Source organism: Staurois parvus, unplaced genomic scaffold (assembly GCF_062004578.1).
Source record: "Staurois parvus isolate SC_StPar_1 unplaced genomic scaffold, SC_StPar_1.0 ptg000014l, whole genome shotgun sequence".
NCBI classification, from domain to species: domain Eukaryota; kingdom Metazoa; phylum Chordata; class Amphibia; order Anura; family Ranidae; genus Staurois; species Staurois parvus.
In genome coordinates, this window is record NW_028317810.1 from 3,873,509 (window position 1) to 3,888,148 (window position 14,640).

Here is a 14,640-nt window from a genome sequence, read left to right on the forward strand (position 1 = left end):
TGTGGCAAGCAGGATTTTTAACAATGCAAGGGAAGCACAACGGACCAGTGTGCAGACATACATTGAAATTAAAGAGATGCATTTTTCTTGAGCGCTTCTTCTGCTTTTTTTTTGTCGCCTAACCAGAAAAAGGAAGGTTCTCTCAGACATTTCTTAAACGTTTATTTTCATGCCTATTAAATTTTAAAATAAATATGCATGTAGTTATCAGTATAAGTTATTTTAAATAGACAGCAATTCTATTTTAGATTTAATCTAATTTCATTGTTTTAGGGTATGTGTCAAAAAGTCAACTCAAGAGCGGTTTGCACTGAAGATTCTCATAGATCGTCCAAAAGCCAGAAATGAGGTGAGCTCCTTGTCCTTGTGAATAAATACTTTTCAATATTTGTTCTATTTCTACAAAAAATGCACTTCTAAGCAGGTCTGCACATTGTTTTGCCTATGTTGTTGAAGGATTCCAGTTGAAACAAAAAAAAAATCAAACAATTTAAAAAAAAAAAAAAAACGATGAGAGGCACCTTTGACGTCCACCACCGACACTGCATACTTGGGGGGGAAGCAGCACTTGCAGTATGTCTACAGTGCATCCAGAAAGTATTTACAGCACTTAACTTTTGCCACATTTTGTTATGTTACAGCCTTATTCCAAAATGGATTAAATTCATTTTTTTCCTAAACATTCTACAAACAATACCCTATAATGACAACATTAAAGAAGTTAGTTTTGAAATCTTTGCAATTTATTAAAAATGAAAAAAAAACACATGTAAATAAGTATTCACAGCCTTTGCTCAATACTTTGTTGAAGCACCTTTAGCACCAATTACAGCCTCAAGTCGTTTTGAGTATGATGCTACAAGCTTGGCACACCTATTTTTGGGCAATTTCTTCCATTCTTCTTTCCCTACCTCTCAAGCTCTATCAGGTTGGATAGGGAGCGTCGGTGCTCAGCCATTTTCAGATCTCTCCAGAGATGTTCAGTCGGGTTCAAGTCTGGGATCTGGCTGGGCTACTCCAGGACATTCACATAGTTGACATGACGCTTGGCATTCAGGCCAAAGAGTTCAATCTTTGTTTTATCAGACCAGAGAGTTTTGTTTCTAATGGTCTGATAGTCCCTCAGGTGCCTTTTTGCAAATGGCACACAGACTGCCATTTGTCTTTTACTGAGGAGTGGCTTCCGGCTAGCTGCTGTACCATACATGTCTGATTGGTGAAGTGCTGCAGTTCTGGAAGGTTCTCCTCTCTCCACAGAGAAACGCTGGAGCTCTTTCAGAGTGACCATCGGGTGCTTGGTTACCTCCCTGGCTAAGGCTCGATCGCTCATTTTGCGATTCCTGGTGGTTCCAAACTTCTTCCATTTACAGATTATGGAGGCCACTGTGCTCATTGGGACCTTCAATGCTGCAGAAATTTTTATGTACCCTTTCCCCATATCTGTTTCTTCATACAATCCTGTCTCGGGTCTATGGACAATTCCTTGGACTTCATGGCTTGGTTTGTGCTCTGACATGCACTGTTAACTGTGGGACTTTATATAGACAGGTTTATGCCTTTCCTAATCATGTCCAGTCAACTGAATTTCCCACAGGTGGACTCCAATCAAGTTGTGGAAATATCTCAAGGATGATCAGTGGGAACAGGATGCACCAGAGCTCAATTTTGAGTATCATGGCAAAGGCTGGGAATACTTATGTACATGTGGTTTTTTCATTTTGTTTTTTTTTAATAAATTGCAAAGATTTCAAAATGAACTTCTTTTACGTTGTCATTATGGGGTATTGTTTGTAAAATGTTGAGGAAAAAAATGAATTTTAACCATTTTGGAATAAGGCTGTTACATAACAAAATGTGGCAAAAGTTAAGGCGCTGTGAATACTTTTTGGATGCACTGTATAACTGTGCCATGGGCACCCTATAAATAGTCATTTATTAACCTCCCTGGTGGTATGATTATTTCAGATTTTTGGTGCTGAAAGCGGTACCATTATTTTGCATGGAAATATGTAGTTTTTTATTGTAGGTCTGTAATTTTTAGGAATAACTCGCTGAAATCTGCACGAACAAGAGTCCAGTAAACATTCCGGATATGATAAAACTTGAAACACAAAATCATAAATTATAATTTAATAAATAATCATAAAAATAATATAATTTAATTCAATAATATAATCAAACCAAAAACACTGAAATTTGAAATATAGCGCCAAGTTCGCACATCGCTGAGCAAAGTCGCAGAATCGTTTTAATTGTCTGACGAATTTCCCCACAAATCATTATCACTCAATTCTGCAAGTGGTTCTGATTTACTTTTTCTGATGTTCTCTAGCTGGTCTAAAACTGATTTTGACCTAAAGGGACGCTTTTTGGACTCCATGGACTTTTCCCAGTTTCCAGGCAGAAAGAACAGTCATGCAGGCAGGGCACAGGACAAAGCAGTAGGGACAAAATGTATGTGAAATGGTTTGAAACAGCAATGTTTTGCTATGTAATAATTGTTTACAAAAAAATGCCATTTTTTTTAAAACTTTAAAATTTGCCGCCGGTTCCGGCCCCCGTACGTCTCGACATCCCAGGGACCGGAACACGGAAGCCGGATGCCGGCATCGGCCGGAGGAGATGGCCGGGGACGCTGCAGGGGACACAGCGTGGGAGCGAAGGACAAGATAAGCGCTGCAGGGAATCCCTGAGCAACGCCGCATGGTAAGCCCGAGTGTAGCTCGAAGTTACCGCTTGTGGTACTGAAACTTTACCCCGAGCTACACTCGGGAATACCGCTAAGGAGGTTAAAGACACTGCATGCAGACACCTTTACACTCAATTACTTGCAGGATTACAATTGCAGTCAATATTATACATGTTTACCGCCAGGGAGGTTAATGAACATGTTTTGACGAAGGACTGGAGTTCACCTCGGCTAGAAATCCGGATCAGAATGGTTCTGAACGTTTAAATTCAATTGGTGGTTCTGGAAAATGTTTGGAAAGACACATTCATACACTAGGCCCCTATTATATTTATGTAACGGAGGGATTTATTTTTCTCTGCATTTACTTTGGGTTTTTGTTATGAGTGTGTAAACCTTTTAATAAAAGCTTCCTGTAAAGTCCATGCATGGGGTGTTGGGTCTCAAGTCAGTAACTGTCTTTAATTACCTGACAAAGACACTTCTCATTTAACAAAACTACCCTTTTAAAGTGGTGTACGTAAAGAAAACACATCTTGCTATAATTGTAGGTAACCCGTAATAAATAATGCACATTGGATTAGTGGACATAGCTTGGCAAATGGCTGAGCTGAAAACTTTACCTGTTTATAGACCTCTTTATTTATTAGTGTATTTGTATTTTTCCAATACTTTTTTTTTTCCCTATTGTAGCATTCGTTCTTCTGTTTTTACAGGTGATGTTAAAGTAAAAACTGATAATGCCCTTTAGGTGCCCCTTCTTAGGTGAATAAATCTAGGTCAGAGAGGAATAACTAATTTAGTAGGATTTAAGTGTACTTGAGAAGATGTAATCCGTGGTTGTGAAAAGTGTTCTTTATTTTCTTAGCTGTGAAAAACTGGCATAGTTGCCCTCAAAATATGATTTTAGCACACACACTAGATTGCTTCAAAGAGAGGTAGATACTTCTGAAAAAAGGTAATAAGTGAGTTTATTATTATTATTAGAATACATGATTTATATAGTGCCAACCGTTTTCTCTGCGCTTTACAGTATAAAGGGAGACACTACAGCAACGATACAGTTCAATACAAGAGCGTTAGGAGGGCCCTGCTCCTTGGAGCTTACAATCTCTACATATTTTATATAAAAAATAATAAATGGTAGAGAAGTAGGTGGTGTTCTGTAGTTCTAACACACTGTCTTCCCGGGTTGACAATGCTGTACCTCCCTAGACAGAGTACAGTGAGTGAGCATTGTCACCTTAAGCCGGGAAGTGTTACTGTCAGGATCACCAGGTAAAATATGAAGGTAAAAAAGCCTGAAAATGGAACACCAGTGCAGCTAAGACTTGCTAAGCTGCGGTATATAATATTTTTTGCTGTGTTTCGATACCATTTAAAATGTATGTAAAGCTAAACTGGAAAGATTTAGAACTCCTGTCTGGTTTTAAACCACTAATCAGGATTTCATTAGAGAGATTTTCCCTTCCTTTCTGTCCTAGTGACAACAGTTTTATCAAGCAGGAGGTGAAGGAAAACCTGAAAATCTGCAAGATGTGCGCAGACAAAAAAAATTGACAGAGTTTCTAGTCTTCTTTGTCTGTGCTGGTGTTGGAGAGTTCCTCTCACTTCTTTTCTGTTACAACCTTGTCAGCAGTACAGGATTTAGAAAAACATTGTAATGGATCCTTGAATGGCAGTAAAAATGATGGATTCAAATTCTTTCCTAAAGTTTCCAAAACGAGGACTAAAAGCACTTGTGTAGCCCAGTCCTGAAATAAACTCTAATTTTCTTTCTTCTGAAGAAGATAAAGTAACACTAATAACGTCTGGTATTCAAGAGGCCAGGATAATTATTGAAGAGAAAATGGTGATTATCCATAGGATGAAAGCCCAAATGCTGGCTATGATCATCGGGTGCACAAGAATGGATTTAGCTGGGTGCCACATGTGGATATACAATTGTATTTTACAAGTGTGTAAAGTTGTAATCTGCAGTGTTTCTGTTAGCCAAAAGCAACTGAAAATCAAATTAGTTTGCACAGAAATATGACAAAGTTGAGAATACTGGCTAACAAACATGGTTTAATCCTACCTTATAGGGTGAGAGGCACTTCCCATCATTTACTATTATGCATGTTACTTCTTTCGCAAGTGATTTCTTTTGTACAAAAAGCTGTAAATTTACTCCAGGGCATTGTCTTGCTGTGCCAATTATCTCATCTATTGTACTTTTCTTTTTGTTTACACACAAAGGAGTTGATATCCTTGGTACAATGGTAAACAGCTAAGCCATAATTAACACTGCTAATTGTATTTGATGCGGATAGTATACAATTGTACTGTGCATAAATATTGTTGAAATAAGCATACAGTTTTTTACAATTGAACACACAACCCCAACATAAAAAATCTGAAGAGCTCACAATTTAAAGGTTGATACCTGGCACAGTCACAATCTTTGCTTATGACTGTAGATCTTTTAGATATCTGTAACCTATATTGCTGGCAGTATGCCAGGTTAGAGTACATCACCAGTTTCCACAGTTATCCCAATGGGGTTTTGTGTCAAGAGCTTTCCAAACAAATGTCTTCAAAAAATGTTCCTATAACACCTTCTTGCCTGATAATCACTCGGTGGTTTTCCTTAAGTTTGCCATTTGTTTTTTACATAGATATATCCTTACCATGTACGTTTACTTTTTGTTTCTTTTCTCTTGAAGGTACGGTTACATATGCTGTGTGCAGCACATCCAAACATTGTACAAATCATCGATGTTTATGCGAATAGTGTGCAGTTTCCCCACGAATCTAGTCCAAGGTAGGACCAGACAGTTCTGCTCAACTTACGGTTTCTTTTCAACCAAAGCAATTTTTTTATATGCTGCTTTCTTTTTCATTATATTTACTTTTATTCTTTTGCAGAAGGGTGAACACCAATAATTTGTCCTGTAGCTGTATGTAAGATTCCTCTAGTAGGATAACCTGGTTTAAAAGTATTTTTCTATGCGCATTACTTTGTTGCCATAAAGTAATTTCTTTTCCAGTTTGTCTTGTTTCAATTACTTCTCTAATACAATTCTAAATTCCTTTTGCTGGACAGGTCTCTACTATTTTATTAATCATTCTTTTATGCTAGCTATACGTTCAGATACAGTATTGATCTGAGTGTTTAATTTATTGTTCCAGCCAGTTGGCATAAATGCATTATTACAAAATACAGGCTTTTTTTCAACTGTTACATGTTAAAGTTTATTTCCTGCTTACACATAACTAGTCTTAAAACTGCCCCCCCCCCTCCTAAAACCTATGTCAACTAATCTATGTAGGAACGATTTATATTCTTGCCTATTGTAAGGCCACTTTGACCTGGTCATGTGATCTCTTGTGTCAGCCATTGCCGGCTGGAGGGGAGGGGAGAGGAGAGAGTGCTCTAATAATGGCTAGTAGAGCCGTGATGTCATCCATAGTCTTCAATGGCCCATCCATTGTTGGTGCTCCCTCCTCTCTCCTGAAGCCACACTGGCTGACTAAGGAGAGCTGGATAATGTGATCAGATCAGAGGGAGCCTGAAAATATACATCTCTTACACTGGATAGTTAGCGTAGGTGTTATTAGGATGGTGGAGACAGTTTTAAGGTAAAGTATGTGTCAGCAGTAATTTTACTTTACATCTTTTATTAAAGATTTCATGATTTTAATGTGCCTTGTGTAAACAAGCCCCTAAGAAGTATAAATTCTGGTAAACTACTTTTCTTTCCAAATCATTAAAAATAAATACCTAACATTGAATGCCAGCCAAATTTTTCTTCATATTTAAAAAAAAAATATGGGGAATTATTATTATTATTATACAGGATTTATATAGCGCCAATAGTTTGCTCAGTGCTGTACATTATAATGGGAGACAGTACACGAGACAGTACAGTAACAATATGATTCAATACATGAGGGGTTCGAGGGCCCTGCTTCTTGGAGCTTACAATCTTGGAGGGAGGGGATAGTGGTACAGGAGGAAATAGCTGTGGGGGATGGAGTGGTAGAAAGAGTGGAGGAGTTCAGTAATCAGCTGAGGGCGGGGTAGGCTTCCCTGAAGAGATAGGTTTTCAAAGTGCGCCTAAAGGTGAGGAGAGTAGGTGACAGTCTGATGGATTGGGGTAAGGAGTTCCAGAGGATGGGGGAAGCCCTGGAGAAGTCCTGGAGGCAGGCATGGGAGGAGGAGACCAGGGAACTAGAGAGTAGGAGGTCTTGTGAGGAGCGGTGAGTACGTTTTGGGTGGTATTTGGATACCAGATCGGTGATGTAGTTTGGGGCAGTATTATGAACAGCTTTATACGTCAATGGTAGCATTTTGAATTTTATCCGTTGGGTAATCGGAAGCCAGTGGAGGGATTGGCAGAGGGGGGTGGCAGATACGGAGCGGTTAGTAAGGTGGATGAGTCTGGCCGCAGCATTCAAGATAGACTGAAGCGGGATAGTCTGCGGTAAGGTAAGCCGATGAGGAGGGAGTTACAGTAGTCAAGTCATGAAATAATAAGGGAGTGAATGAGTTTTCTAGTGGTTTCCGGGGTTAGGAACGGACGTATTTTGGAGATGTTGCGGAGGTGAAGTCTACATGAGTTTGTCAGCGATTGGACCTGGGGCTGGAAGGACAGATTGGAGTCTAGGATGACACCTAGTACTCTGGCTTGAGGGGTGGGACTGATGGTGGTGTTGTTGGTCTTGATGGAGAAGTCGGGAGGGGCACGGGCTGGGGGGAAAACTAGGAGCTCTGTTTTGGAAAGATTTAGTTTGAGGAAGTGGAATGACATCCAATCCGATATGTCGCTCAGTAGGCTTGTGATACGGGCGGAGACTGAAGGGGTGGGGTGAGGGGTAGAGAGATAGATTTACATGTCATCGGCATAGAGATGGTAGTTGAAGGCGTGAGAGTGTATCAATTGGCCAAGGGAGGAGGTGTAGATGGAGAAGAGAAGGGGCCTGAGGACAGAACCTTGAGGGACCCCAACAGAGGGGGAGTGAAGAGGAGGTGGCAGCGTTATAGGTAACACTGAAGGAGCGCGTGATAGATAGGAAGAGAGCCAGGAGAGGGCGGAGTCTCTGAGGCCAAGAGTGTAGTTTTTTGAGGAGGAGGGGGTGGTCAACCGTGTTGAAAGCCGCAGAGAGGTCGAGGAGTAGGAGCACTGAATAGTGGCCATTAGCTTTGGCAGTTAGCAGGTCGTTGGTGAATTTGAGTAGGGCAGTTTTGGTGGAGTGTAGGGGACGGAAGCCAGACTGTAGGGGATCAAGGAGGTTGTTGTCGGTGAGGTGGGAACTCAGGCGATTATAGACTAAGCGCTCAAGGAGTTTGGATGTAAATGGCAGCAGGGAGATGGGTCTAAGTTCGTTCAGGTCGGTGGGATCCAGGGAGGGTTTTTTAAGTATGGGAGTGATGTGCGCGTGCTTTAGAGTGGAGCGGGAATGTGCCAGAAGAGAGGGAAAGATTATAGATGTGAGTGAATGAGCGTAGGATGGAGGAAGAGGGTGATCGTAGGAGCTGTGAGGGGACGGCCAAGGGGGCAGGTGGTGAGGTGGGATTCAGAGAACACCTTAGTGACCTCTTCAGTGGTAGCGAGGTTAAAGAAAGGAGTGTTGAGGGGGTTTTGGTGTGAGGAATGCTACGTGGGGTGGGAGTCTGTGCAGTGGCGAGGTCGAAGGAGTGGAGCGTTGAGGGGGTTTTAGTGTGAGGGATGCCAGGTGGGGTGGAAGTCTGAGCATTGGCGATGTCCCTACGAATTGCGTCAATCTTGTTTTTGAAGTGGTTAGCAATCTCGTGGGCGGTGAATGAGGTACTGGGTGGAAGTGGGGGCAGAGAGAGTAGAAAGTTAAAAGTAGAGAAGAGCCATTGAGGACTGGAGGAGAAGGTATTAATGAGGATAACAAAGTAGGCTTGCTTGGCAGCGTGAAGGGATGAAGTGTAGGTTAGGAAGGCATATTTATATCGGGTGAAGGCTTGTTGGGATCCGGTTTTGCGCCATAGTCGCTCCAGCGCACGACTGCGTCGTTTGAGATATTTGGTATGGTCAGTCTGCCAGGGTTGTAGCGGTGGGGGTCTAATGCTTCCTGTTGTTGGGGGTGCTAGCGAGTCTAGGGCGGCTGATAGCGAGTTGTTATAAACAGTAGTGGCCAGGGCAGGACAGGGGAAGGATGCTGTCGTAAAGTTGGTCAGCTGCAGAGTGGAAAGGGGCAGGGTTCAAGTTGCGGAGGTTTCTGCTGGTGATAGTTTGACGTTTGGAGGGATAGGTTTTTGAGGACGAGGAGACAGAGAAGGTAATGAGGTTGTGATCAGAGAGAGGAAAGGGGGTGTTTGTGAGGTTGTGGGGAGTGCAGAGATGGGAGAAAACAAGGTCCAGGGTGTTCCTGTCAGAGTGGGTGGTGGACTGTATACACTGTACGAGTGCAAAAGAAGAGTTTAAGTGGAGGAGTTGTAATGTAGCCAGGTTGTTGATGTTGATAGGGATGTTGAAGTCTCCAAGGATGATGGTGGGTAGCTCGGAGGAGAGAAAGAAGGGTAGCCAGGTGGAGAAGTCGTCGAGAAAGCGGGTCACGGGTCCAGGAGGCCGATGGATTACTGCAATCCTCAGAGAGATTGGAGAGAATAGCCGGATGCAGTAGGCCTCTAATGAGGAGAAGGATAGAGAGGGAGGGTTTGGGAGGACTTGGAAGGTGCTCTGCGGTGACAAGAGCATACCAACCCCACCACCTTTTTGACTGCTGGGTCTGGGTGAGTGGGTCCAGATGAGACCTCCATAGGAGAGTGCTGCAGGGGAGGTAGAGTCAGTGGCTTGGATCCAGGTTTCGGTGATCACTAGGAGGTTAAGGGAGCGGGAGACAGAGGTCGTGGATGGCGGTGAGTTTGTTGCAAACCGATCGGGCGTTCAAGCGTGCACATGAAAACGGGAAGGTGGTTTTGGGGAGCAGAGGGACAGGTATTAGATTGAGGGGGTTGCGGCAGTTCGTGGAAGTAAGAGGGTGCCTTGTGTGTGGGCGTGGTGGAGGAGGACCAGGGTTCGGGGAGATGTCCCCAGCAGTTAGGAGAAGGGTGAGAAAGGTGGCATGGGAGCGGAATGTACAAGAGCGCGTATGTCTACCAGTGATGGCGTTCGGGGTCAGTGGGAGAGTGGAGTATCAAGAGGAGGTGGTGAGAGCCGTAGTAGGGAGATGGAAGCAGTGAAGGTGCGATGTACAGTTGTTTGGGAGGAGCAGAGGGATATAGAGAAGAGATTTTGGGAACGGAGGAGAGGAGTATGAGGAGGAGGAGGAGTAAAGGAGGCATTTTAAGAAGGTAAACGGAGTGGCGGACAAGTGTGGTGGAAAAGTTCTCAGGATGCTTGATTGATTGTAGATGGTCTAGCGATGGGATTTAGAAAAGGTTGTGAGGGGTGGGCATGATTATAAGGTCTCTCGGGTATTGTTGTGTTTGTCTCCTTTTGGGTGGATTTTCTTCACTTCTTTAGTATTACTTAAACAGTAATTGTCCACAGTGGAACCGTTCAAATCAGTGGGACTCTGGAGTCGCACTGATTTTGAACATAGTTTCTGAGTTACTTTTTGTGATTTCAGGTGCAACATGCATAGACCTCTGTGCATGAAGTCGCACAGATGTCTTCCAAGTTGCATCTGAAGTCTCACTAACATGCAACTTTGAAATCGCGTGACTTCAAGTGAAGTCGCACAGTTTCAAAGTCCTGTCCCATGTGAACCAGGGCTTAAATAGAATCGGGAAGGGCTACAATCCAGCAGTCTCTTGGACAGGAATTAAGCAGAAATCTTCACAAAGGGGTCATGGACAGACAGGTTCAAATCCATTCTCATGATGTCTAAATCTACTGGCATATTTGGCTAGAAATATAAACTGTTGTAGTAAATATTGTCGAGTTTGTTTTCTAAATAGTGACAATATGGAAGAAGCGTTTACTTCCTGTAGTTTGTGAAAGCTCTGCTCATACAGTAATGGAGGTGGCCATTTTGGCAAGATAATACAGATTATCACTTCACAGACAGCATGTGGTATTACTAGGCCATGTACTTGTGTAATTGGTTCCTGATAATTCTGCAACAGTTGTAATACATGCACATGTACCTCATTAAATGTATGGCACCAAAACGCTGTAATCAAATAGTTTGCCTGACCATTGTCAAAACATTTTTACTGGCTCCCTAATGTCCTTTTCTGCAGTTGCTATTTTATTATACAACTTTTATGAATGGCTACCTCCTGCATTTTGTAGCTTTCCAAATTTACCAGGCTTACTAAATTTAGTGGCACCCTGCTTCATACAAATTGTATTAAATAAAGGTAGTATATGATACAGTGGCAGGAGGATTGATTTTAACACTGCTGGAAGAGAAGTGCCAGTGCTGTCAATCTGGGGCACAACCTTCACCAAAACCAAACTGCATTCTATCAAGGCAGCAAATGGGGAACCCAAGCAAGGTTGCGCCTTCCGTTGACCAGCATCAGCATTGACTGCATACTCACTGATAATTGACACACTCTTTAAATTAACACTTTTGAACAGGGCACGGCTCCTTATTGTTATGGAGATGATGGAGGGGGGCGAGCTGTTTCACAGAATCAGCCAGCACCGGCACTTCACTGAGAAGCAAGCCAGCCAAGTAACAAAGCAGGCAAGTTCCAGAATTTCCACCAGCAGGCTTGCAATGAACAATAAGGGTTTAAAGCATATTAGAGGGACCTAGGTTCTCACTTATCTTATTGCCTGCTTTGTTATAATAACATGCTATGTACCCTACCATTTGGCAGAATGTTTTGTTTCAGCCACACTGAGTACTCTCCTACTTGGCTTCATAGTAATGCATACTCTGCTTTATGGGCCTGTGGTGGACTGCAAGCCTGGCCTGTGTTAGGTCCAGTGTACATTTCCAACATTGTATAAATGTATCCATTGCTTTTTGTATATGTATCCATTGATTGGTGTATAAATAAATATAAAAATAATTTAATGGAAAGCCCAGCCATTTGATTCTTTCTTTTTTTAATGCAGATGTACAAGATTATATTTAATGGGTCTCCACATTGTTTATTAAAAGCTTCTCCAGGGAGCCTTATTACTTGTCAGTGGCTACATTGGCCATGTAGCTATGGGATACTGCCATCTACTACTTTGGTGTTTTCAATTGTTTGTGGAGCCTTGAGAATATATGGGACAATTTACATCTCCATAAAGTGTGTTAAAGGGAATCTATAGTTCTTTGTTGATTTTTTTTTTTTTTTTTTTATTGTTTTAAATACAAATTATTGTGGTTAACTAAATCCAAAGTCTTAGTATTGTATGCTGTGGTTTTAAACATATTGCTTCTACTGTATGTATTGTTTCTAATTATCATTCTCATGTACACGTATATTTGTTCAATATTTATACAGGTTTTGCTGCATAATAATGCTGCAAAATGATCCTACCCAAGTCAGCATTCGTATCTAACCAATGCCAGCAGTTGTTCAGTACAATGCTGAATAGACTGCTTGATTTTCAGATGTTAAAGTGGAACTGGTAGTCAGATCTGACCGTGTATGTTTATACAGAGACTAACAACCAAATAAATCTTTTATCTGTATGTAGTTTACTGAGCTAAATTCCTTCCCCCTTCTATAATGACTTCTCCATGTGCATTCAGCATGATGAAGGTTGCTTGTTTCGGAATCGTTTCTTCAGGTGAAATCCTACCATAGCCATATGCAGTGCATTAAGTAGTGATCCGCCTCTACAGATGGACTGCTCTTTTGCATCCTGCCTTTGTGAAATTGCAGAATGTGTGACATGGAACTGAGTATAGGTTTCCGGCAAAAAGAACTCTGAATGTTACTCTGCACTCCTTAATGGGGCAACTCAAATTGACCAAAACCAGAGCCAGTGGGGCATATGTGCAGCCATAAGGTACAATTTGCAATTCTTTTAGGAATTACTGAAGTATAAGTATCAGCATTTCAGTAAATTTAGGCATACCCTTCCACTTTATCATTATTATCTTAAATGTATATTTGCTGAAAATGTAAATTTTCTTCTAATTGAATGGAGTGCGGTCAATCTAGTATATATTTAATAACATAGATATTGACACAACTCTTCTTGCCATGTAAGATAAAACTGTAGAGGAGAAGTACTCCTTGTGCTGACTTGTGTTTTTTTTTTACAGATTGCTTTGGCTCTACAGCATTGTCACTCATTAAACATTGCACACAGAGATCTGAAACCAGAGAATTTGCTCTTTAAGGATAACTCCTTGGTAAGACTGTTATAATCCTTTTTGTGCAGTAGGCGGTTTTCTCACACTAATTACAGCACTAGATTACATTTAAGTACTATGTGTTTACAAATACAGGCTCTGCATCTACTCATGAACTCCTGCTCCAACAGGCAGCCTGCTTTCTAATGCTCTAATATTTTTGGTAAAATTTCTATACTTACCACGTTAAGCATCAAACTAATCACTGTACATTGCATCTATGTCCTTTCACAATTGTTTGTTTCAGGAAGCTCCAGTCAAACTGTGTGATTTTGGGTTTGCAAAAATAGACCAAGGAGACCTAATGACACCACAGTTTACCCCTTACTACGTAGCTCCTCAGGTAATTTTCTAAACAAATATAGAAGCGTGGAACATAAGAAATAAGCGTACCAATTACAATGGGAATATTAGAATCAAACTAGTCAGTCTTTTATCATAAGTATAATGGCTTGCCTATGAAAGATTTTTATTGTCTTCTTCGTTACTTTAATGTTTTCAGAGGATGAATTTCAGCACCAATTTCAACACCTTTATGGAATTGACAAAAAATAGCTAATTGCTGTTACTGACTGACCTTGCATTTTTTTATTTTTATTTATTCAGTTGTGCAAGGTTGTAAATTTCATCAATCTTTCAAATGTTATTTGTCTTAAAAGTGGACCCGAACTCAAATAGCTATGATATAGGAAACAATCTGGAATTGTAAATTGCTACTGCTTGAATTCCTACTGAAAATTAGTAGCGCACCTCCTGGTGTGTAAATGGCCACAGCCACATAGCTGTATATCTGTAGTGTGAGATCTAAGGCACTATGGCCTCTGACTGCTCATGTCAGGAGATTTTTCGGTGTGATTCACAGATGTCACTACTTTACTTCCTTGTGAAAGTCTCCAGAAAGGAGAACACCAGGCAGAAAAGTCCTGCTTCTTCCAAAATGGCCACCTCCACACAGATGCACAGCACAGAAAAAAAGGGTTGGTAGGTCAGCAATGGGGAAAAGATCAGCAGCAGGGAGACTGCAGGCAACACTGGTGACTAGCCCTTTGTTTTTTACCTTCCTTTTTTTTTTCGGGCTCTGTTTTCAGATATCAGTAACTTTTTAATAATAATATAAAAAAATCCCAGTTGATTGCTCATGAGATTATTTGTTTGTGCATATTATTCACAAAATCTATTGATTTTGATGGATATCTGATCAGAATTGATCACCCATTTATGTTGATGGTCAAACTTGAAATGATCCATCTAAACCATTCAATTCATTGATCGTTGTATGCATGGCCTGTTTTAAAGCCTCGTTCACACCATACATGCCGAAAAACTGATGAGAAAAATTAGCAGATTTCACCTGCAGAGACATGAGTTTACATCAGTTTTCATGCAGATTTTAGTGCATTTTATACACATTGCAGATTCCTATGCAGAAAAAAATGCGCATATGATATTAGTGTTGTGGTGTAAACAGGGCACATAGAGAACAATTGTTTTCTTTGTGCCCATGTAGAATGCGTGGAGAAAAACTCACATCCCTGCACATGATGTGAACGAGGCCTAAAGGTGAGAGGTCACCTAAAGTTTGTTGCTCTGCCAACTGTCTGACCTCATTCTGGCTCTTGTGTGTGCATAATAGGATCAAATAACAGCACTGTAGTAAAAAGGAATGTAAAAATCAGAGCTGC

At 41.2% G+C, this 14,640-nt stretch overlaps 1 protein-coding gene across 3 annotated transcripts in view; it reads left to right on the top strand.

Annotated features, from left to right (window-relative positions):
- The window catches only part of MAPKAPK5 (MAPK activated protein kinase 5), a 78,026-nt gene that overhangs the window by 35,774 nt on the left and 27,612 nt on the right, over positions 1 to 14,640 (top strand). For 2 of the 3 annotated variants that reach the window (XM_089676876.1, XM_089676884.1), the window contains exons 3-7: positions 274 to 349; positions 5,395 to 5,492; positions 11,233 to 11,341; positions 12,869 to 12,958; positions 13,206 to 13,301. In XM_089676876.1, coding sequence (XP_089533002.1) covers positions 274 to 349; positions 5,395 to 5,492; positions 11,233 to 11,341; positions 12,869 to 12,958; positions 13,206 to 13,301 — 469 coding nt within the window. The remainder of the gene's footprint in view (positions 1 to 273; positions 350 to 5,394; positions 5,493 to 11,232; positions 11,342 to 12,868; positions 12,959 to 13,205; positions 13,302 to 14,640) is intronic. The other variant, XM_089676894.1, reaches the window with a different exon arrangement.